Source organism: Engystomops pustulosus, chromosome 5 (genome assembly GCF_040894005.1).
Source record: "Engystomops pustulosus chromosome 5, aEngPut4.maternal, whole genome shotgun sequence".
NCBI lineage: Eukaryota > Metazoa > Chordata > Amphibia > Anura > Leptodactylidae > Engystomops > Engystomops pustulosus.
Genome location: NC_092415.1, coordinates 20,315,143 through 20,341,698, shown reverse-complemented (window position 1 = coordinate 20,341,698; position 26,556 = coordinate 20,315,143). Strand labels below are relative to the sequence as shown.

Below are 26,556 nucleotides of genomic sequence, written 5' to 3'. Positions count from 1 at the left end.
GGCTTTACACTCTCCAGCTCTTCTAACAAGGCGTCTAGATACATCCACAATACACATAGCTATACCTCAATCTCGAAGATTTATAAATCCCAAAAAAGTTAATAAAACCAAAAAAAAAATACAGTTTTAAGAACATACCACCGAGTGTAACACAGGTGAAAGAAGAACAATTCAAAGTGATCTTTAACTTGACTGCGACATCAAAATGTTCCTCTAAAGACCGCTGCCGAAAATTGCTTCAGTTCCAGTCCATAAACCAGAAGAATGATAAAAATTCAAAAAAAGTCTTACCTCATTTGTCATTACACAGTTTCTGGCCCAGAGAGGTCTTTTCAATAGCAACCAAGAGGGTTGGATTTTTGCAACTAAATTCATGTCACAATAGAAATGTGAGGGGACATTCAAGGACAGAGATACTGAAGATTACACCATGTAAGATAGTAGAGCGGTGTAGACCACGGGGAAAACTGAGGTATATCACTTACACCTCAATCACGTCATGAAATAAAAGCTGACATAGATGCAAATTAGATTCAGATGTTATTATTAGTACATGGCGTAAAGAAGGAGGACATTGTTAGAAAAACATGGCTGCTTCCTTTAAATAAACAGCGCCATACCAGTCTACAGGTTTTTCGTGGTATTGTAACTCAGCCTTATTCATATAAATAGGGCATCAATTCAATACCACATATATCCTGAAGATAGTTGTGGCGCCGTTCCTGGATGAATGAAGCTTTGTATTGTTAATCCTGTCCAATCCCCTTAGAGGATCGTCCCAAGTAAAACTACACCATAAAATGAGCCTTTTTAAAAAGTAAATGCAGTACTGCATAGTCAATGCTTAAAGGGTATGTCCACAAATTCATATTGATGGCTGATCAAAAGCTGACTAATGTGGGTCAGGCACCCACCCTGTACACCAGTGACCTGCCCCGACAGAACACAGAAAAGTGAGTTGAAGGGAGCTGGCTCCACCCTCTGTGTATTGGCCAGGGTGGCAACGATCAGGATGATTCCATTAAAATTCAATGGTAGTTGTGTCTGCAGTTTTATGACCACCCACTACACAGTACCAATTAACCAAAAAAACAATTAGATTTTAAAGGTTTATCCTGATGGTAGAAGGTGGCAATGGAGGTGGAGATGGTAATGGTGATAATGTAATACTGGCATACATGGTATGCCCATACATATCCAACCAGATAGCATGCACCCAACTTGTTAACAAAAAAATGAATCCAGCTTATTGTACAAAACTTGATCAGAAAATTTTGTGTAATGCTTTATTTGTCCTGCGGAGGCAGTGCAGGGAAACCAAACACTTACTTCCAAGTTTCTCACAGATGACAACTGGTCAATGGGAACCAGACAGCCATAAATTGGTGAAAAGTAGCAACAATTTTGAAGATTACCCACAGAAGAAAAACCCACACCCTCCACCCCAAAAAATAATAAAGAAAAAGAAAATCATAAGTAACTACGAGCCATAGTTCTAAATAGTGGCCATAGTCTGTGATACCAGATGTTGCCCTATTCCTGATCCGACAGTGGACCTTGTACGGAAAAAGGTTTCATCAACGCGTCCACTCACCTTGCAAGGATCTAACAAGCTTCTCTCAGATTTAATTATTGCTTTCTGACAAGACAACATAATAGGAATCAGGCTTACCCAGGCAGAGTCCCCAGCGGCATGTTCAATTACTCAGGTTGTTCTTTCACACTCGAGGTCCACGAGGTTGCTAATTTAACAATGTCAGAAAATAAACATAGGTATCTACAACACTTTAACCTATGACCTTCATGTCATGGAAATACAGAGGAGAAAAAGTTATGGTTCTGGTGGCACAGGTAACATCTGACCACGTCACAAATGCAGGTTTAAGGCGCTTTAGAACCTTATAGAACACATTTCATAACAAAATATATATATAGATCCAAAATCTCAAAAAATCCACTTGAAAAACGTGAATTAATTTTTTTCATTTCCAAGGTTTTTTTTTTCTAAACAAAAAGATAATTAGAAATTAATTTTTAAAGAACCACCTCCTGATTCCAAAATCCACACCTGAATAATATATATGCTACAATCACACCGAAAAAAAAAAAAAAATTCAATTGTTACTTCCCATCCTTACAGAAAAAAAAAACTTTCTTCGTGGTTACAAATCAGCCTTTTAAAGAAAACATTCCTAAAAATATATTTACCCACTTTAAAAAAAAAAAAAAAGAGGAATCCAGAAGAAATAAATTCCTTAAAACAATTCAACTCATTCAAATAATAAACTTCCAAATACACATCCTTAAAAAATATAATATATAAAATCTTGTGAAAGAAGAGAAAAAAATAATAAAATTAACATATATACTCGAGTATAAGCCTAGTTTTTCAGGACAAAAAAAATGTGCTGAAAACACAAACTCGGCTTATAATCGGGTAAAAAATACAGGTTTTACCAGGTTATTGTGGTAAAATTGGGGGCCTCAACTTATACTTGGGTCGGCTTATAATCGAGTATATACGGGTATCTAAATAAAGAAATATTTTTTTTAAAAAATTGCTGTTCCGAAAAAAGTTCCGAAAACTGCTCTAACAGAAAAATTACATGCTTGAAGACACAAACCATAATAATAACACAGATAATAAAATAATAAATAGTAGCTTACTACATCACATATTTTTACTATAAGCAAATTATTAACTATTTAAAGGAACAATCCGGTCAAAGATGATTTATTGAATTATATTTTGTGATGGGCCTCAACAGGACTCTAAAGTAAGAAACATTTAAAAAAAAAATTGATGTTGACGAAAAAAACAACTACCTTAACAGCAAAAATTAAATACTTAAAAAAAAAACCCATAAAAATAATAATTATTATAATAACAATAATAATAATAATAATAATAATAAATAGTAGATTTATGCATTACATATTATTATTTTAAGTAACTATTTGAAGGGCCACTCCAGTAAGAGCTGATATATTGAATGATAGCTTCTGCAGGGTCTGAAGGGAGGAGCAAGACTCCAGGTTCTAGCACCACATATTATTCAATGAATTAGCTTTGACTGTTCCTTTAAATTATAAACAGTCTATGCCTTGTTTTTTGGTTACAAAACAGACATAAATTCTGCAATGTCTTTGTAGAGAAAAAAATAAAGCTTTCAACCAAACTCTACAAAATTGAAATTCAACGTTCTACTGTATTTTAGCGTATTTGTTGGGTAAAGAGCTGGGACATTGTTTTCCCCCTTTTAAAAAATGCTTTGACAAGTTCCATGTCTTGTTGGCAACACTATTTTCGTGAGTTATCACTCTGAAGAACACACACAATATAATTAAGCAAGGCCATTTTTCACCTAGGAAACCTCTTAATGTAAGAAAGAGAACATTATCTATCAAAGACAAAGGCTGCAGCAAAGCACCGAGAGACACCGAGCAAATGGAGCACCTTCATACAGAAAGCCCGGTAAAACCGAAACCCTCTCTAATTATGGGTCTATCTGTAGAAAACACTGACCACAAAGCATCTGTCCAGAATTCCACACTCATATTTTTTCTAAATTTTTAAACATTCTATCTATATGTATACATACTGTGGATTTTACCATTCTTTTTAGCAAACCCGAACACTCCGTTCTGCAGCTCCGTCTAACCTAGACATAAAGAGCAGCCAATCAAGCAGCTTTACACCCTTAGCAACAAGTCCACCAGGTGTCCACCTGTCCACTCACAGCCATGTCTAGTTGCTATTTGATTTATCCCACTAAAAACTAAACATGGCTATGAGTGGACAGGTGAACCTGGTGGACTTGTTGCTAAGGGTGCAAAGCTACCCGATTGGCTGCTCTGCAGTCCTTCAAGCAACATGTCCGGGTTGGGCGGAGCTGGACACTGAACTAGGTACGCTCACACTAGGTGAATTTCTTGTTTCCCTACATAAATAGTACATGTAAATACGAGAAACTTTAGAAGGAAAATGCTTCCTGCTTCATTTACTTTGGCACTTATTATCCCCCCTCCTTCTCTCTTACTGTGTTTTGCACTCTGAAACCTCGGCTGAATTCTGTCTTTCTAGCTTTTTCTAGCAAAATAGACCAGCCTACACACACCTGACTATAGATTTCTGCAAAGTTTAAAGGTGAAGTACGTGATCATGAGATGTCATCGTGTTTGGCTACATCTGGTGACCTAATGGTTGTATTGGGGGCTTTAGTCAGTTAAGGTTTTTGCTAGCATGCCCTATTGGAATTAGTTTCATGAGAACTCTTAGTCATTTGAGAGATTTTCTAGTAATCTGAGATGAAACCCTGGGGCTGGGGCTCTCTCTCTATTCAAGGTTCCAGCGTTGGATCGGTCTCCCAATGGAGGAAGCAGGTTTCGTGACCCAGAGCACTTCCAGCTAGACGAGAGATGCTGAAAACAAGGCACCTTCAGTATTGCCAGAATCGGGAGTATGTAAATGGTTGTAATTTTTTCCAGCACCTAGTAGCAATGATGAGCGAACCGCATAAAGTTCAAATTTAATTCAAATAAAATCCTGTAACACCAATTGTGGCCAGCAAATGCAGGGGGGAATTGAGCCAAAACCGTAGTTGAGCACCGAACTTCTAAAGAACCGGACATTAAGGTTAGGGTCCACTCAACACTCCCCAGGAGGTTTCTCCATGGATTCCTGGAAAACTCCTTTAACTAAACTTGAGCAAATGTGAGGGTAACAACACATATAATCATACTAGAGAAAAAAAAACCCAAACATTTACATTTCGGAGTTTGTGGAGGTTAAATATAATTTTTTGCAGCGATCAGTCACACTCTGCTTACAAAATTCAAATTTTATTAATGCCAAATTACAGCTCCAAAATCCTAAATTCTTTTCTCTCGACCCCACATCAGGAGTCAATTTACTGACTAAAACTGCTGCATTATCAGTCAAATCATCAAAAAAACCCTCTGACAGTTTTAGAGAAGGTGTCTGCTCCACACGTAAATGGATCTGTAATCACCGGGTATTTACCATTCTGTCAGTCAAATCTGTCTGAAGATCTTATTATTCTCCACCGCCGGACATTATTGCTCTTAATATATCTTTGGTATGTTACTCTCCGACACAACTTATGTCACAGGAAAAACCATCTTTATAGCTTGAGTCATAAGTTTTTTTATTTTTTTTTAGCTGTTCAGAATGGAAAAATACAATTGACTTGTTCAGGTTTTAATGTATTTAAAAAAAAAAAAAAAAAAAAGCACTAAAAAACCCATGTGGGGATGTGGCTGGGGGTAAGAGGTTGTCAGATTGTGGTAACAAGTCACGTGATCTTGCCAAGCCTAAATTATATTCAGGGCTGGATCAGTAGGTAAAGAAAAGCCAAATTACGACCCCATATACGATCAGAGACACATAGGGGACAGTAGGGCCACTTGGTAGTCTATAGGGTTTATATTACTTCATTATTATTCTTCCTTGATGAACTGTTAGCAATTATGTCTAGAAGAAAGCGTAGTCCTAGAATCCGGCACCACATTGTTGCTCTGGAAAAAAAATAATAACTGTAGGAAACACGTGTTGCAAGGTGATTTTTTTTTTCTACCTCATGCCCTGCGTAACAGTAGGAGCCTACCATTTGGTAACCAAGGGAGGAACTGGAGGAGAATTTGAAGATATTTTGGCCATGGAGGATAGTTATTGAAATGTATTGAAAATGTGTATATTTGCAAAATAAAAATTATTCTTAAAAGATAATGGATGTTAAATATTTACATGGAGTATCCATCAACATTGATGTCCTGTCTACAGCAGGTGAAAGTAGGGGCCATGTACTAACTTATAGAGTAGGAAGTGCTGAACAGACCCGAACTGCAAAGTTCAGGTTTGAACCAAACTTTGTGGGTTTGAGCCCCCACAACCTGCCCACATACGTTATTATCAGTTTGGGTCTGAGTCTGGATTCGGCTCAAACTCCCCCCTCCCCACCATTTGTGCCCGTGTTCAGTTCTGGCACTGATTGCGGACATTAACTCTTTCAAACTCGTCAGCAGCATGCCAGCACTAGAATGGAGAACCACAATCCTCCCAAAAATATGCAAAAAAATGACCATGACCATCCCAAGAAGAAATGTTGCCGGTGACTTTGTCAGCGACTTTTAAACACCCGAGATCGGGTCCTAACCAGTACCCAAACAGGTTTTTTAAAGTCATTCTAACGAGTCCAGTCATCACTAATGGCAGGAGGTCAGTGTAGGGATAGTTTATATAACTGTGTCTTTCAGATATCCATCTTAACACCCTGAAATTAGTGAACATCCCAGATTAAGAAGACTCCCAGAGAAGTCTACAGCCCCAATAGACTAGACTGCAGATTAAATACAAACCCCCATAATAAAAACACAACACTAAATAACTATTCCAGAACATGACTTCCAAAGAAGATGAGGATTGGATCAGGTTCTGACACCAAAACATCAGACATAGGGAATATACCTGCAGTTGGAACCAAGATCATGCAAATCAAGATCAATCTTTGGATAACAACATAAGGTACAGTAATAGCAACCAGTGACAAACCAGACACAAAATTAACCAGTTTTCCTCCCGAATTCCAAAAACACTTCCAGGGCAATTATCTGACATCTTATGGAATCCCCATTGGGAAAATTGTAATATATTGTTGTCTTCATCTGACGCTACTGGCGGATGATCTTCCTAGAATGTGATACATGCCCTATAATATATAAAACAACATAACACTATGAGGAGGAGACCTCTAACTACTCTTCGGTCTTAGTACTCTTGGGTCTTTTAGATATAAATGTACTTGTTGTATAAATTCAATTTATTAAGTAGAAGTAACCAATATATCCTAAAAAACTTTATCACTGAAAATTATACCTCACCTTGCAAAAATGCAAAATTGTCTATAAGACAATGGCTTATAGAGAGAAAACCCTTTTGTTTAATGTCTGTTATTCTTTTAATTGGCTGGGATCTACATGAAAGCCGATGGATATCCTAAGGCAAACAGATTAAAATGAAGCAAACGACCAGTTGCGGCAAGTAGAATGATGGCTCGTTGTTAAAAAAGAAAAGATTGTAATACTTGAGTGTTTAATTCAAAGTTTCCATAAAGCAATCAAATGAATTATTCAAACATGAAAATGTCTATATTTTTGTATTTATGAAGTGGCGGACCGGTTTTTTGTTTGTTTCCGACTCCTTGCTTAATAATGCATCAAGCTGGGACACTCATTTTGCACAGTTCATGGCTGCAATAACTTAGGTTTATTTTAAAAATGCTTGGTTATTCAAAAAAAATAAATAAAAAGGAATCTTAATCCTAAAAAAAAGTTTAAAAAAGGGAAAGTTCACTGATAAGGGTTTGAACAGGGTCAAAGAATCTGCCAGTTACTTAAGAGAAGCCAAAATTGCAATACTAGATACAACCACTGAACAGATTGGGTGCTCTTTCTACAACTGAGCACCCATTCTTTACTAATCCTGAACCAGAATTTTGTGGTGTGTTTACCCATTACACTCTACCCCTCCTGACATGGCGGATCTATCAGGAGACTTCGCCTTCTGAAAAATCTAGTGGCCAACTGTGTAACCGGGCAATTCACACTCTTCCATGCCCACTTGGCGTAGAGAAGGTATAAAGGGGAAATAGTCCTAATACTTGGCCATGCACCAGGAATTTCGACTATTTCGGAGCTTGGACAACAGAAAACTGCTGTGCAAGCACTCATAAATCTTCCCCAAGGACTATTATGAGCTTAGCTACAGCCAAGACTAGCTCTCCAAGGGAAGCCTTTGACAGCAGATGGGGAAGAGTGCTCAGGCTGATGCTATGTCCCATACATTTTAATCCACCTACCATTATTAAAACAAATTCCAGTTTAAAGAGATTTTCCCATAATTTAGGCCCGATCCTTGCTAGTTGGTGATCACGGGAACGGAGACTTCCACCGATCAGCAAGTTAGGTCCTATCTAGAGATGAGCGAGCACTAAAATGCTCGGGTGCTCGTTATTCGAGACGAACTTTTCCAGATGCTCGAGTGCTCGTCTCGAATAACGAGCCCCATTGAAGTCAATGGGAGACCCGAGCATTTTTTTAATAAAACTGAACAGTAAAAGAACAGTGCAAAAAAAAAATTCCAGATGTTTGCAGATGTTTTACTTGTAAGAACACATTGAAATAACACTATTCTTCACTTTGCAGGTGTTCGCGCGTGTCTCCCGCTAGGTTAGGAGATGTGCACGAACATCTGGAATGTGAAGAATATTGTTCTTTCAATGTGTTCTGCACTTAAATGCTCCTGTGTTCACTGTTTTTAATGTTTTAATTCTATTCTTCACATTGCAGGTGTGCGCGCGTGTCTCCCGATAGGTTCGGAGATACGCGCGCACAGCTGCAAAGTGAAGAATAGAATTAAAACATTAAAAACAGTGAATACAGGACCATTTAAGTGCAGAACACATTGAAATAACAATATTCTTCACATTCCAGATGTTTCGAACATCTCCGAACCTACTGGAAGACACGCGCGAACACCTGGAAAGTGAAGAATAGTGTTATTTCAATGTGTTCTTACAAGTAAAACATCTGCAAACATGTGTAATATTTTTTTTTTACAATAAAAATACTTTTATTCAATTTATTTTATTAATTTACTGCTCGATCTCGAGCCGGCGAGATACTCGTCCGAGTAACGAGCCGGTCCGAGTATGCTAATACTCAACCGAGCAGTATACTCGGACGAGTATACTCGCTCATCTCTAGTCCTATCCATAGAGTATAACCTAACTTGATTTGTCTGAATACCTATTTAACCTGACTCTCTTATAGAAGCCAATAAGAGTACAAGGGGCACACTGCTTGGATAAGAACCTGCAAAAAAAAGTTGAACACCACAGATATGAAGTGCTAACATATCATAAAAAAATACAGTTTCATGAAAGGGTGGTGACTCCTTAAATGATAGGATCATTATTGTGGACATCATTTAAACCATGAATAAATTAGAAGTAGTTATTTCTGAATGATCTTCATCGGAACTGTCCTCATCTGTAAGAGATCATCTCCAAATCATCTTCAGATGTTGGCATCTGCTGTTAGACCTTGTTGGAATCCATTACCATAATTGTTCTAAAACAGATCATGCACCGGTATCTATAAGTTCCAGTTGGGTCTTTATTAAAGCAGTAACAAACTCTTCTTCATGATTTTTGTATAAATGATCAAATCCCAGGGCATAACAAGTATCCAATTTTTACCTTTATTCACCTGCTGACATTCTTAACTAATAGTTTACTCAAAAAGACCACGTCTATCTGTAGACGGCAAAGACCCTCCTATGTCTGTTATTCTTCGAACTCATTTATTTGAGTAGACTAGTGAAGACATCTTATGATTTTTGTGTACATTTATTATATTACTGGCAGACAAGGTCAAAAACTCTAACACATTCTCATGTTCTGGCATCGCGTTCAACTTGTCTCAAAAACAACATATGGGATTGGTTAGGTCATTTATATTCAGAAACAAATAGTAGCCTGCCTAGGACTTACTAAAGTGTTCTCTGTAACAAAACACAGGGTATCAGCACTATATTTAGGTGGAGTTTCTATTTTGGGGGAAAAAATGTATTTCAAGTCACTTTTCAAATTAAACATCAGAGACCAAAGAATCCACCATGAAGTTGGCAAAACTCTGATGACTTTATTTCAAGCTTTGTGCTCTGAACGGCAAGTCAAAAATATATTTAAAAAGTCACACAATTTAGTGGCGACACTGGTAAAAAGTACATTTACTCAAAAGAATTTTCCAATACTTTTAATCCTTAAAGCAAAGGAAGGAAATATGCATCTTGGCTAAGAGTTGATCGTGGATCAAAAAGGGGTTAAAGGGTGAGGGCCGGCAGTGGAGGTCCCATATACAATGGGGCTTATTGACTAAGAGTCCGGGATCGGACTTTCGTTGGACTGTTCATGGCTTTCAGGATTTGCGCAGCTTTGACAGGCATTTAATACGTTTCTGCGCAGGGAATTGGCGCATGCGATCGGATTGTGGCGCAGCTGAGCTGGCTTCCACGCAATAGAAATTGGGGGCAGGCTGGTGGACGATCCAACTGATTCGGACTGAGTGCAGGATTTAACTTTCAAATTGTGTCGCAAGACAATGCACTTACATGCACCAGGAAGAAGAAGGGAAGCGGCACATGCAGGATATCGGGCGCATGATCTTAGTGAATCACGGCACAGTGCATTATCGTCGGAACAATGCACCTTGGATGAACTCCTTGGACGAGTAAGTGAATGTGCCCCATTCTGTCTGAATTATTGAGAAAACAACAAAATTGAAGTTGTAGATTCAGTCTGTGGGCTGGTGTGGGGCAGTTTCTTGAAGAAAGTAGTCAAGTCTTTTTTAATGTACAACTGCAGAACATCGGGGGTCTAGTAATAGAGGCAAAATGAAGCTACATCACAGAACCAAGTAGACAAATCATTTATAACAACACACATAAGTTTTTTTGAAACCAACCAATTTTTTTTTAAAGTAAAATTTGTAAGACTGAATTTCTAGGGGTGATTCAAGTTTTTCTATTGACCATATTGTGTAAATAAAAAAAATACAAGTAAAAAATGAAAAAGAACAATAACTTTTATGAATGGCACTACCTAAGTGACGCGCCACGCCTAATAAAGTAGCTTTAAGTCGCTAATGTGCATAATTGTTTTCTTAAGGAAGGGTGAAAACTCTTCTACCTTGATGGTCCATCTCTAGTAAAAGGTCTTCAAAAGCTGAAGGCTTACACATAAAAGGCAACGGAAGAAGACACTTATTAAACCTAACCTATAAATGTCATCTTACTTTCTAATGTTGAAAGAATCAGCAGAAAATCAAAAGATTGCTACACGTAAAACGGTAATATGGAATTATTAGGGAATCAAAGAATTTCTGTCATAAGCTAAAAAGGCTCTTTTTAAAGCTTCCCATGGAAATATCACAGATTTAAAGCATCTCCCCCGCATTCCCTATTTAATCTCAGAGTACTTATTGGATATATGGATCTGGGATTGAGACAAGATCTCCACCCAGGGTCAAGTACTACAGGTTTCATTATCGGGTTGGGCATTTTTTCTATCTTATCTTTTGGGTCAAGAATGCTGTTCTTTTCCAATTACTCAAGACTCCTGGAACCTTGTACGTGTGATATGTGGGCATTTAAATCAACAAAACTAACCCAACAATTTTGTGTAAATCAGTCTCACGAGCAGATGTCTACCTGCTTTTTAGCTTTCATAGATTTTACCCTAGCTCATAACGATAGTCATTGACTACAGTGCCTATCGGTAGTCTGAGGTAGTTGAAGACACACCTCTTGTCTTATCATTGGCTCAAACTTCTCCTCTGAAACAAAAAGATGATAGATGCAGTTCCTACCTCTGGGACCTGTACCGGTCTCAGGAAAAGGGGTCAGTTGACCCACTTCCTGCAGCCGGCTGAACAGAGAGTGTGCTGCGGGAGTGCTGAGCAGATAGTCCCAGCTACCCCATACAGTTGAATGGAGCATAAAATAGGTGCTGAAATAGATACAAATTCCAGAAGTGGGAAGTGTGGATATATCATAAAAAGTATAGATGGAAAAACCACTTCAAAGGGAACATGTCATCAGGATTTCACATTTTCATCTAATGATAGTGTTAAAACAGTTATGGGAACCTAATTCCCAAAATGCTTTTATAATTAAGATTACTGGTTCCACTCACATGTACATAAAAGGTATACCTAACTCCCTGCCAGAAAACTGCATTGAGTCATGGGGGTGTCCCCCGGTGACATCATCATTATCTTCTCTCAGCTCTCACAGATCTCCCTCCTCCTCCCTCATGCCAACGTGAGCTGGCATAGACTTGCTATGAGCACAGGGTCAGCTGATGTTTGGATGAGGGCGGGAAAGGAAGGGTAGGAGAGAGCTGTGAGAGCAGAGAGAGGAGATAATCAAGATGACCCCAACGTCCCCATGACTGGATGCAGTTTGCTGATAGGAAGGCAGGTATACTTTTATATACTTTTAAAAGCAAGTGGAAACGGTAAAGTTAATTATAAAAGCAGATTGGTTATGGATACCTGTCATTTGGTGAAAATGTGAAATCCTGATGACAGGTTCCCTTTATGTGTAAACAATGACTTAGGAGGTCCCCATGAATCTCTTTACTTTCCTTAAGATGGACCCTTCAAAGCTCTGGCACTTCTTTGATAAAATCTAAAATTTTCTGGGAATTGGTGAATCCACCAATACAGCGTAGTACAACAATCCTCTGATCAATGTCCAATGTGTTTCCCACTGGTATTACACAATGCAAGTGAGTGCAGGAAAAAATATATACAGTTAAAGATATCCAATCTTTTTTTCAAAAATAGCGCCACCCTTCTTCATAGGTTGTATCTGGTACTGCATTTCCACCTTATTGAGATGGCTAATCAAATATACATTATAGAGCTGTTACTAAGGAGAAAAAAACACCAAAAAACATCTCATAAAACTTTCTTAGTTCCAAATGATATGATATAAATATTCCACATACGTTTCTACAGTGTGAGCCGAGTTCGTCTTGAAGCACGTCAATGTATTAAATTACACATCCTATCTCTAGATTAGCATATTATCTGTGACACCACGCCAAGGAAAACCTAGCAACCGCTATATTACTAAATGTTTACTGAAAAGCCTCGGGGTTTCAAGGGTTGCCTCGGTAGTCCCTTTGTTCGTGGTGATTCACCCTTTTCCTCAAGGTTTTTATGTAATTTTGACCCACTTGATCTCTGTCTGTTGTCACACACCCAAATAATGGTTTTAGCTGCCAATGCCTCCTACACCCATATTAATATAAATACGTAGAGATTTTTTTAAGAGATGAACGCAATTAGAGATTAGTGAATTCCTCCGGGCGGGGATGCCCTAAATTTCTACGTACATTTAAAACTAATAATGCATATCAATGTATCTAACCAAGCAAATAAATGCAGCAGATACGTATTCACTTTAGTTTCGGGCAGAATCGAGAGGCTTAGTCTGTTTTGGCACTAATAAATGTACTAAGAAACAGGAAATGATGAAAAGATAGAAATCCTCAGAAGGTCATACCAGTTTAGTAGAACACTGGATGAATAGGCTACAGCTATGGCTTTAGTCAGGGACTATGAAGTCTAAGATGGCCCTAAATTTTATCTCCGATCTTATCAGAGGAGGAGTATTCTTGTTCCCCCTTTTATATTACCCTAGAACTCTGTTTGTGAAGACTGGCTGCCGTGTCTGTGCACAAACCCTGTAAAAGCTCAATGGCAATATGCACTAGGACAAGTTCCAAAAAGTTTCCGGTTACTGGCCAATCAGTAAGGATGAAAGGACACGTTCAGTTCAGGTTCGAATGCTCACTTACAAGGTCACACCTGTGATTGGTGCCGGTACCTATTGCATCTGGCAAAGTCAACACCACAGTTTTCCCTAGGGTTGTTCCTCCCCATGATGTCATTGTGAAGTGACGAACCTTTGGAAAATGTAGCACCTAAAGGTTACCATGAGATGTGAGCCTTACCACTGAACTCAAACTTTTGGTTTAAGTTCAGGTTTGGGGACCTGAACCAACAATGTTTATCATGGTCCCAAGAATTGCAACCTTCCGGCCCCTATACACAATGATGTGAATAGGGACAGATAGGCGTGGCCGGCAGCGGCCGGCCGGAAGCTGAGTCCTGCGCTGCTCCGGCGGCCAGGTTTGTTTACATGGCGCTCGGACTGGAGTGACAGCAGCGTGGGATACCGGAGGGCACCGGAAGGTAAGTAGGACTTTATTTTTTTAAGCAGCCCTCTCCCGGCCACCTTTAGTTTTTTTTCCAGAACTCTCGGACAACCCCTTTAATAACCCTTTTAGCCTTGCAAACAAATTTTCAACACCTCCCCCACTCCTTCAGGAACTGCATTGATCACATACAGATAACTTATCCTGTAGACAGGATGGACAACAACCTATATTTCCAATTCTTGTAGTGCATCTGGGCCAGCTTCAATACTGAGCTACCCAGTTACCCTAAAAATATGTACATGCATTGTAAAAGGATAGAGGAGACCACTATAGGGAGTATTCTACATATAGATATTGTGCTTGGTCAGACTCCAGGACATCGGGTTAATCTGTAGATAGACAGACAGAATTGACTAAAAGTTACGTTATCAAGAATAAAGGTTAATCTCACATAATGACGAATGTCACCAAATTCTGCAAGAACAGTTAATAATGTAAATGATCAGTGAGAAAAAAAACAGGGATAGATAAACTGACCGAAATAATACTCAGAAAGTGAAAGGAAAAAAATTCTGACTCAGCAAGACAAAGCTCAGTTTCAGTGTCCGGGTGGACTTGAGCCAAAAACTTTTGTGACCATGATTATTGGGGTACCATATAGCAGAGAAATGATACTGACTTATAGCAGTGTAATAGCTGCCTAGTTATTGATATTTGGGCGTTCAATTAAGGCATCATGCCCACAAATGTGTTTTAGGCCTGTGTGATAGCCGTTTTTTTCAGCGTTTAGCACACGCCTCCATTTCTTTCCGTGAGATTGTGCCAATGGCTATGGATTCCACAGCCCTTTGCATGAGACGACTGCCCGGTTGCAAAAGACAGAACTGGCCAGCTTTGAAGCCAATGGAGTCTTTCTATTGTCATTGGTATCGTGAACACCAGCCCTCATGGGCTCGGTGTTGGGAAGTTATAGTATATTTTGGCACATGATACATTTTAAGGCCAGACGGAAGTTCCGGTGGGTACAGGAACTCATTCAGCCTCTTTCTGACATCCTATGGCCCAAAGAGCCAACTCATTGGCCGTACCAGTTCCTGACACACCCCCCCCCCGAAGACCATGTGCCGAAGACCTGTAGAACTGGCGTAAACTGGTACAACATGTTACCCTTTTACAAAATTCCTGTAAAAACCTCTTTTATTTTCATAAGTTGACCACAAGCCTAAAAAAATATGTTCAAAAACTGAGGCACACGTCCCTTTAAACGAGAGAAACCCGATTCTAACAAAACCATGTGGATCAAGTTAACCAACAAATATATTCCGTCACCTCCACCCACCAGACTTTAGTACGGGACTAGTCTAATGTGCTGTGACACTAATACATGCATAGGCCATCACAAGACGAATTACTCAATCTAATGTTACTTGCCCCTACAATCTCTAAACATTCATGAGATGGCCTATTTTCCTCAGTATTAGCAGGAAACACAGAGACTTCCAAAAATAATGATTTCCATATGCCGCTGCTGAAAGCAAATGTTGCCCAATATCGCCCCATCATACTGAAAGATACGACCAGATGCTTCTTTTGTGCTTTTGAGCACGTTGAAAATGTTGCCACATCATTTTAGCATTAGAGAGCTCCTTGCTATAAACTTCTTTAATAATGTAGGTTTTAAAGAAAAATAATGCTACTGCTACATGGATAGAGGAGGGAAATCTGAAACAGACCCCATATAATCTCTTCTCTTATACTAAGCCACATAAAAACATACAGGATTATGTCAATTTCATATTTTTAAGGCTGATTCGTCTTGTAAAATATAATAATAGTTGAAATGAGATCATAAAAACTTTTTTTGTAATGCTTATAGGGTTATTGGACTACTTGGGTTGCCATCCTTAAAATATAAAAAAAAAAAAATAATAAAAAAAAAAATTAACAGTGCCACACCTGTGGCTAGGGGCATGTGGTACTGCAACTCAGGTCTATCAACCTTAAAGGGGCTGTATCTTACAAACATCCACAGGATAGGGGAAAGTATCCAGTCACTGGGTGCCCCTTGGCAATTTGGCACATTGGAGGACTGTAGGTATTCCTGAGCTAGGATGGATTCCAGGACAGCCTATCCCAGAACTCCTATACACTATAGGATGGTTAAGGTGGATTTGTGGTTCCTCATCTTTTATAGGTTGGATCCCTAATCATCAAAGAGTTATTCCCTATATTGTAGATGTAATGGTAAACCCCTTTAATGAATTGAAGCTGCAATATAAGACACATCACATAGACTGCTGTGGTTGGAATCTTGACAACCCCGGTTTCCCTATTTTTTAGAAAAATCAGTGTTTGATAAAAGGAAGAAGAAACCAAAGAAGAGACTCCCAAAAAAGCTCATCCCTTTGTCTCCTTAAAATTTTATTGGTGGAGGAACACATTCTTTGATGGAAAGAGTGTCCATCTTTGAATCGAAACAAAAAGATTTCTTTGGAGAATGAGCTTTGACCTCCTAGAAGGATTTTAGTCCACTATGGTAACACCTCAAAGATGAAGGACATGGCTCATAAAAGTTTTTCGACTTAATCAACCTCAAAAAATGTGTTCTTCATCCATAGAAGGCTCTAAAAACGTATTGCTTCAAAAACTTTGTTGAAGGTCTAGTTTTTTTCCTATAGTTACGTAGATTATATATTGCTGAACTCCACTCTGTGGCTCCAGCTGCTGGAAATGTAAAACACTTGAGGCACGCTGGGAGCCATAGAGTCATCAGTAGGACTCAATAAACGTAGAGGATGCCCTCGTTTAGAAAAGGTCCTTGGAGGATAACACTTTGCACCTACACTCAAGTATAATTGTTAGGTGGCCATTGAGAAAGTACAAAAAGTACAAAAAAAACCTAAGAACTTTCTAGACTACTTAGAATTTCTTTTTACATTCCTGCTGTGTAAAGATGTACCTGTGCTAGAAGAATTGGATTGGAAGTTCCATTGATTGATAGACTACAATCCTCTGCGTGCAGAACGTAGCAAGGCCGACTCGATAAAATATCAGATAAAGAACCGACTCATGCGTTTCTGAGTTCACATCATTATCTCAACTTTTCTAAATAACCTTCGAAACTTTAGTAAAAGAAAAAAAAACCTCTAATTCGAGGAGAAATAATAATTATAAGGCAGTCAGCGCCTCGTAGTGCGGTAAATGATTTCTTAAGAATATGTATTTCCATATAATAAAAGCGTGTTGCTCTCCAAGCCTTTCCGACACACATAACAAACTGATTACCGTCACATAGCGAGCAGCAGGCCCGCGTAGCCCGTTGATTTAAGGAGTATTTTTGAACCGATTTTACCTTACTAAACATATAATTACATTACTTTTGGAAGAAAGATTTTGTACAGTGAAATGTTCACGTCGAAACCACGATAAATGAAGTGAAAAGTGGTAAAGACATGCACTAGGTCAACGTTCTGTGTCGAAGAACCTAACTTAGAAACCTAAAAAAAACACAATTCTTAAATCAAATAAACAAAATCTTGTAGACCGTAATTGTCCAAAATAACAAAGTAATTGGAGAGCCATGTAAGACTCTAAACAAGAGAAGATGATCGAGAGAGGCTTCTCTGTAGGCAACGAAGAAGAGCATGCCGACTTACCCGTAGGAGTGACTGAGATTCATCCTTGGACTTGCTATCTCCTGAAGAAGAGTACTGCGGTGTAAGGGGCCCCGATTTTTCTCCACTGGCTCCAGCAGACACTCCAGCATATCCTTTAGCATCTATAGGCAAGCCATAAAGAGGTCTTGCTAGATGTGCGGCTTCAACGTTTGGACTATCTCTCGAAGATTTCTGCTGTTCTTGGTTGACGGACACTGTGGTCAAAAGGCCCAAACCCATTTGCGTATAGGATGGACTCGTTCTCAAAATCTCAGACCCCCTCCAGGCAACGCTACGGAGATCATCTACAGAACCATCAGACCAAGATTTGTCCCTAAGTAAATCCTTGTCATCAGGCTTCTCCCTCTTCACAGTGCTGTCATATATGGCTTCTCCCATTTTGGATTCGGGGGTGACGAGGTTGTACACCTTCATCTCAGTTTTTGGCTCCTCCTTGATGGAGGAAATTCCATGGATCTCTCCGCCATTTGCTGTAGTGATTTCAGACTCCTGACAGTGGGCAGAGTTGAAGTGATCCAAAAGGGATTGGGTTTCGGTGGCTGTGAAACTGCACTGTCGACATTTGTAGCAGTTGTGTATTCTCCTAAAAAATACAGGAAAACAGTTTATTAGACAACTTATTCTAAAATGAATAACAAAAAGCAAACATCTGACTTCATATGCTTTTTGGACAAAGATGTCAAGTATCATTTTTGGAGTAATTGTGCTTCTTTTATGACCAATCACAGACCAGCGCAGGATGATACTACCTGATAATAACTTTCCCTAGAGCTGTATACACTGGGGAAAGGATTGGTATTCATCTCAATATCATTACTCTATAACATGCTGCCTGCAGATAGGACTCTATGTACCATCTACTCAGCCCATCCTGCTCTATAACATGCTTCCTGCAGACACGACACTATGTGCACTCTGCTTAGCTCCTCCTCCTCTATAACATGCTGCCTGCAGATAGGACACTATGTACATTCTGCTCAGCTCCTCCTGCTCTATAACATGCAGCCTGTAGATAGGACACTATGTACAATCTGCTCAGCTCCTCCTGCTTGCAGACAGGACACTATATACAATCTGCTCAGCTCCTCCTGCTCTATAACATGCTGCCTACAGATAGGACACTATGTACAATCTGCTCAGCTCCTCCTGCTCTATAACATGCTGCCTGCAGATAGGACACTATATACAATCTGCTCAGCTCTTCCTGCTCTATAACATGCTGCCTGCAGAAAAGGCACAATGTACAGATGCTCCGTTCCTCCTGCTCTATAACATGCTGCCGGAAGATAGGACATTATGTAGAATCTGCTCAGTTCCTCCTGCTCTATAACATGCTGCCTGCAGTCAGGACACTTTGTACAAACTGCCTGTATGGCAGTTTATTATTATAAGTAAGATGTCACAATCTAAATCTGACGAAGACCATATTGGCTGAACCTGGTGATATTTCCATCACTTTCATTTAACTATGACCATGAATGTACAGGAGACTCCAATATCCCTCATATTCAGTTAATGGACAACACTGCTAGGACACCTACATGGACCAATTTCTAGGTTGATCACAAATACAGTCAATCATTTTACAGCTTTAGGGAACAATCAGCTGAATAGTTAGTGAATCACAGAGAAGCTGTCCAATCTGGGTCTGCTTGAAAGTTTGGTGATAGAAAGATAAAACAAAGTAGAGCATTCCAGTGTATAGGTGCAGCTCTGCAGACAGGTATGCATGCATAGTGCTGGCACAGACTGATGAAAGACTTCTCATGGGCAGATCAAACAGCACAGAATCAAAGACATACTTGACAAGATGACGGTGTCGGAAGCTTTGAAGACTGATGACAGAATTTTTTATTGGCTCTGACCTGAGATTAAGAAACCGATGCAAAGCCAAAATTCCATATCAAGGAAAGGGAACCTATCAGCACTGCAATGTTGTCCTTGTCATGGCCAACATGAAATATAATGATTTATCAGAGGGCTAGGCTCTAACACAAAAAATGGCCCCAAAAGACCAACAAAAGGCAAACCTTATTGAAGGCTACTATGGTCTATTTACTAGGGACACCTTTTTGCATATAGGGAAAGACTTAATCAACTCGTGACAAACATGGAGTAAGTGAAGGGTATCCAAACAAGTAGACACTTCCACTTGTGCCCTCCTCTTTTTAAAGAAAACCTGTCACCCGGAATGTCATTTTTAGCTGGTGCCGGGTACAATAGCCTATGCCTATCAGCATTCTGTATCATTTCAGTACTTTATAAAACTTTATTTCACATTACCTGGCTCCGTGCCAGCAGCATGTGTGGATGGGCCTGTGTGCCTGTGTGTCAGTCTCCTTCTCCTTCACACTCATCCAGTTTCTTCACCCGTCCCCACCTCCTGTCATGTGCATTGAGCAGGCAGGTGAGGGAGGGGGGTATTCAGTAGAGAAATAATGCATGGAGTAGACTGAGACATATACACACAGGCTACTGAAGCCCCTCCCCCCCAAAAAAAATAATTAAAATAACTGACCACAGGCTGCTGGCAGAGAGCCAAGTAATGTGAAATAAAGTTTTATAAAGTACTGATATTATTCAGAATGCTGACAAAGTTATTGTTAAAATTGGCATAGGATAGGCTATTGGAACCAGTCAACAGTTAAAAATGACATTCCTGGTTCACTTTAAACTATGTTCCCTCTAAAATAGGGAACATAAAAAAGCGGATGTAGTCCAGGTGTAATTTTTTTTGCGAGATAAAATTACGTTTTCATCACTTTTTATTACATTTTTATATGTTGCAAAACGGTGAAAAAGTAACATTTGGGACATTTGGGCGCTATTTTCCATTACAGGGTTAAAAGCTGGGAATAATCATTATAGTTTGATGGATGTAACATTTTGGGATACAGATCATGCTTATGATTTCTGAGGGAAGGGGTTTTTATATTGCTTTTATATTTTTTAGACTTTCAAGGGTACTTTAATCATTGGATTCTTCTACCATACACTGCAATACTGTTTTGCTAGTGATCTCTAAGCATCTGCCTCTGGCAGACACTTAGAGGTCAGGCTGAATGACAGTATAGACTCCCAGCTGTGATAGTAACCGATCACCACCAGCCCCGTGACCTCTCAGGAGGAAGAGATCAAATCCAATATGGCGGCACGCATGCGAAAACACCCACCTGAGCCCTCTCCCTCCAACAGCCCCTGACACGCGCCGTTATAGCACTGTGTGTCGTAAGGGGTTAAAGCAGGTAAAGCAGCTGGTGGTGCTGCCTGAGGCAAGAGGCTCAGCTCACCTCATTAATTAAGCCCCCCCTGTCAGGAGGTGAGGCCCCACCTCTAGTGTACAGAGAGTCTAATCTTGATGCGCCAAAGTTTTCTGGAAAAGGACATTTCGCTGGGAAACAGGAAAGATATGACCCTAGACCAGTGATGGCAAACCTTTTAGAGGCCGAGTGCCCAAACTACAACAAAGACCCGCTTATTTATCGCAAAGTGCCAACACAGAAATTTAATTTGTGATTTATACTCCCTTCTCTGTCACATCTTTCATTGATACCAGCACCTGAGGACACCAATAAAGCAGAAAATAGTCCCAGGTAGAGCTGTCACTTTAATATATATAAAATACCTCTGTGCACAGCAAGTCCTGGGCTGTCTGGGATTGCAGGAAGATACCTGGAGTCATCTTTGGTGACGGCCTGAGTGCCCACAGAAAGGGCTCCGAGTGCCACCTCTGGCACCAGTGCCATAGGTTAGCCATCACTGCCCTAGACGTTGGTAAATTGGGCAGGTTTTAGACTCCCGTTAATGAAAAATTGTATTATTTTTCTAATAACTGTACATGTTTCTATGATTATAATAATGTAATATTAGCCTTAATAATCATCGCTATGATCCCCCCCCCCCCGTACTGTAAGCGAAGGCGTGTAATGCCTTCTATACCTACTGTTAACGTTAGACAATGTTCTCTGGAGTGATGTGAGGCGTTAAATGATCTTTAATGTGAGACGCGCTGTGAATAATGAGGAGTCACACCGGTGCAATGAGCCCATTAGCCGAGAAGACGGCATTTTGTTTGCATTTACTGCCACGGAGAGTTATTTCTCCCCTGATATCTCTATCGCAGGTAGGCCGCCACGTATTTGTAAAGAATTATTTAATGGAAGAGTAGACAGGTTTACCACACAATTGGCACAAAATCATGTTCCTGTCAAGTCGATAAGAAAATTCTATTGTTCTAAGTGTAACTGATGAAATCCAGGCCGGGGGAAGCAGCGGTGTCACTCTTACACCAGCAGACATCACCTCTCCTTCCACACTCCATTAAGTGTCAAAACATGATCGCTGACTTACTCAGATAAGCCCAACGTCCCCGGACTAATACCGCAGGTATTTGTGTTTTTACGCTCTCACGAAAATAGACTAAAAAAATCACATAATAAATCTTATAAAGGAAAGTAAAAGACACATTTGAATAAAAAAAACTGAAAAATTTAAAAGAAAAACTACCATCAGAATCCGTCATGAAAAACCAGGGACACTTACTTATAGATCCAGGCACCATGACTGTGGTAATCTTATTATACAGGTTATTCATGGCCTCCTTCCTTTTAAAATCAACTTTTAAAATTATGCCAATGAGCCAGAAGGAAGGGGGGCATCACCTGAGCTCCTCAATGCTGTAACTGCACAAGCTGTTACACTGTGCAGGAGCACTTCCCTTCTCCCGCTGTCTAAAATTACAGAAGAGTGGGAGACAGTGGGGCTCATTTACTAATGGTCCGCAGAGCGCATTTACTTCGGGTTTCCCGACAATTTTTAGTGGCGCATTTAACAGGGGTTTTTGGCGCACGCGATCGGATTTTGACGCATCGGCGCCGGCTTTCAAGGGACACAAATTGGGTGGCGGTCCGTCGGACGATCCGCGATTTACCATAACAAATTGTGTCACAAGACATGCACTCACATACACCGGGAAGAAGAAGGTGAACTCCGGCGAACTTCAGCGGGGGAAGCGACACATGCAGGATATCGGGCGCACGATGTTGGTGAATCGCGCCGGACTTCATCTTCATCAGATCGTCCAGATCGGGGATCGCGACAGGCCCGGGTAAAGTAAATGTGCCCCAGTGTAACAGCTTGTGAAGCTACATTCCTGAGTCATTGACTTATTAGCATAATTTTAAAAGTTGATTTTAGAAGGGAGGAGACCATGAGTAACACATATAAGGAGATTATCACAGTCGCAGTAACTAGATCTAGGAGTAAGGCTACATTCACACGAACGTATGGGGGACGTATATACGGCCGACGTATATACGGCCGATATACGTCCCCCATACACTCCTATGGGCGCACGGCACCCTACGGGAGCGGTACGGTGCAGCACACGTGCGGCACCGTACCGTTCCGTACCCGGGAGAAAGATAGGACCTGTCCTATCTTTCCCCGTAATACGGCGCCGTGCGCCATAGGTTGCTATGGAGAGGGGCGGGGGTGAGCTGCGCTCACCTCCTCCTCCTCTCCCCGTACACTGCCGTTGCCCGCTACGGTACGGTACGGGCGGGCAACGGCAGTGTGAATGTAGCCTAAGTGTCCCTGGTTTGTCATGATGGATTTTGATGGTAGATTTCCTTTAAAGAAAAAATGGGATAATCCAAGTCCGTTAAAGGGATATCTCCACAGGATAAGTCATTAAAGTAAGTATAGTGGGGGGGGGGGTGTCTGGCATTTGGATCCCCCACCGATTGGATGTATTTAGAAGTAGTTTGTCCCAATCATCCCATACTGTTACAATGTTGGGGTACCTGCTGGGCTCTCTGTCATGCTCCCTGGCCAATGATGACCTGCCTCATGCGGTGCTCAGATTATCATGAGTTGTATGAAGATGATGACGGTTCAGAAGCCGCGCCCCTTCCAAAAACGGGTTGACACGCTAATGCCACTTCATTATTCACAGTGATGAACATAATATAGAGGCAAGTGATAAGCGGACCTGAACTGAAATGTTCATCCAGAACCTCAGATTCAGCCTTGTGATGACATCAAAGGAGCGACAATCCTCAGAAAAATGGAGAATCTTGTGCACCGGTGACATTTAAAGAGTTACAAATATCACATTAGTGGCCGCACCAGTTGGGGAGGGGGAGGTCGGGGTTACAGGTGGGGATGAGCATTCAGATTCAATCCTCAAACCAAAATTTCTGGTTAATCCTTGGCTGAACTCGGCCAAAGACTAACGTGAACAGGTCTGCTCATATCTCAAAGTGGCTGTGCCCTGGTACTACAGCTCACCCTAATTAATTGAATGGGATTAAGCTGTATTCCAGGCCATAAAGCGAGGGGAATGGTATAACAGAATTTTCAGAGTAATATCTCTGAGCCTTTCCTCGGTAAAGATGTATAATAGATGAAGTCATGCTAATGCGGAGCGTTTATAAACCATATCAATTGTGATTTGGCAGGAACCCAGAGTTTATACGACCGGCAACCTACAGACATAAACATTCAAGGGAGGAATCTATTATCCTGTGACTTTCTAGAGTCAGTTTTTATAGAGACTGTATAGATTTTTCCTTTATCCACATATAGGGGGGGGGACTTGCTGATCGGGGGATTAAGACTGCTGAGACCCCTAGTGATATCAAGAAGGTCTGTTTCACCCCTAAATTAATGGTGTGGCAGGTCAACAATGGGTACTGCCAGTAGTGGATTATAATGTAGGTGGTTTGGGAGGTAGCCCCGGGGCACAAGCCTTCTAGGTGGCCATTGGTCACCCAAACCACTCACCAATTTTTTTTTTACTGAGAAGGACCTTCACCCATGAAATCCTCATACATCTGTTGATGCTCTAAATAAACATTTACACAAGAGCCAAGAAGGTCCTACAAAGATCCTGAAATTTCAGATTGAAATCCAGCAGAAAGTGAGCATCCTCCATTCCCCTAGAAGCTGATTCTAGTAGAAAGTGACTCCATACTTGCAGGGGCTATAATACTCATACCTCCCAGAGCCCACAGCATTCTTAATCTGCCCCTGTGTACAGCCACTTTATTCACTGTATGTAGGGATGTCAAAGGTAGCCAAGTTCTCTGTTTGGCCATCTCCGGTGGTACCAAACACGATGGATTGAGCAGAAGAGTGTGACCAGATGGTACATATTGGGGCACATTTAATAAGTGTCCACGAACCGCATTTCCGTCGGGTTTCACATCAATTTCCGATTTGCGCCACCTTTAACAGGAAATTTTGGCGCATGTGGTCGGATTTTGGTGCCGGCTTTCATGCGGCACAAATCGGGGGGCTTGGCCATTGGACGATCCGACTGTTTTGGACAAACCACAAGGTTTAACATTTAAATTGTGTGGCAAGCCATGCACTTACATGCACCAGGAAGAAGATGGTAAACTTGGGCGGACCTGAGCGGGGAAATGACACATGCAGGATATCGGGTGCACGATCTAAGTGAATTGCGGCAGCTGTTCATCCTCATCGGACAACACACCTCGGGGATCGCACAGGGACGGGTAAGTAAATCTGCCCCATTGTGTGGATTGGGGATAACTTGACATCATTGGAATATCCCTTTGAGTCTCTCTTGAGATCTTACTCTATATTGTTTAGTACAGAATGTTCCATCTCATCTCACTCATCTTCACAAAACGGTGAAAATTTTTGCAAATTTGTAAAAAAGTTGTGATTGATAAATTTGGCTTCATACTCTATTCACACCCACATTGGACACCAAGCTCTTTCGGCCTTACAAATGACCCTCTTGGAATATTCACACTGTATCTCAGAAGTAGTGATCTGCCTTATGTAATAAGCTACAGGAAGCAGATCTTCATTGTCATCATTTTCTGGTACTCGCATCATCTCGATCTGCACTGGAAACAGAATCTATTGGGTTTTTCCCTTGTAACAACGCTTTCAAATTCAACCGCAAATGCAAAGTGCAGAATACATCTAACGAAGTGAAGCATCATGAAGAAGTCTCATAGCCCACAAAAGCCAAGAAATCCCCCAGTGCCCACATCAACCCTTCAATAACTTCAGTCACAGATGTTGAACCTCTTTATCAAATTTACCCGAAATGCCAAAGTCTCAGCATTTTTCTGCCATCAAACAACTCAGCACGAGTCTAATTGTCACCTACACACAGAGGAAGTCGTCATTTAGAGAGCTGGATCAATATGACAGTACAGTTGGCCTCAGACCATCAAATAATGCTCAAAAATAGAAAATTCTATATATTTACACAAAAAGTTCCCATAGAGGAAACTTTGTTCTTTCAGTTGCTTTTTGATTTATTTTTGATTTTTTTTCATGCAGCTACTTCTTATAATATCGGTAAAAAATTACTAAGTAAGGGAAGATTTTTTAAAATTGATCATCTATAGGTGATCGGCATCGATTGGCCAAGGCCCAACATCTGGCACCCCTACTGATCGTCGTTACGAGGCACTTTTAGTACTCTATAGAACAGTGATGGCGAACCTTTTAGAGACCGAGTGCCCAAACTACCCGCTTATTTATCGCAAAGTGCCAACACCGAAATTTAATTAGTGATTTAGACTCCCTTCTCTGTCACAGCTTTCCTTGATACCGGCACCTGAGGACACCAATAAAGCAGAAAATAGTAGAAATTTGGGTGATCATTGTAGCTTCCCTTCCAGAGGAGGAATTGTCAGGGCCAGAGCAGGAGCTACAATAATCATCCAGATCTGTCCACACCTTCCCACTCCTCCAGTAGTCCCAGGTAGCGCTGTCACTTTAAATTACCTCAGTGCACAGCAAGTCCTGGGCTGTCTGGGACTGCAGGAAGATACCTGGAGTCCTCTCTGGTGATGGCCTGAGTGCCCACAAAAAGGGCTCCGAGTGCCACCTCTGGCACCAGTGCCATAGGTTCGCCACCACTGCTATAGAACAACCATCAAGAATGATAAACCAGGGACACCAACTTATAGATCCAGGCACATTGACTGTGGTAATATTCTTATATTTTCTATCCATGGCTCCTTACTTCTAAAATCAACTTTCAGAATTATGCTAATGACCAAAGGTTGCTCCGT

General features: G+C 40.6%; 1 protein-coding gene across 5 annotated transcripts in view; it reads right to left on the bottom strand.

The window, feature by feature from the left end:
• TRPS1 (transcriptional repressor GATA binding 1) overlaps positions 1-26,556 on the bottom strand; it is a 209,752-nt gene that overhangs the window by 86,825 nt on the left and 96,371 nt on the right. For all 5 annotated transcript variants that reach the window (XM_072151293.1, XM_072151292.1, XM_072151294.1 and 2 more), the window contains one exon: positions 17,468-18,071. In XM_072151293.1, the coding sequence (XP_072007394.1) occupies positions 17,468-18,071 (604 nt within the window). The remainder of the gene's footprint in view (positions 1-17,467; positions 18,072-26,556) is intronic.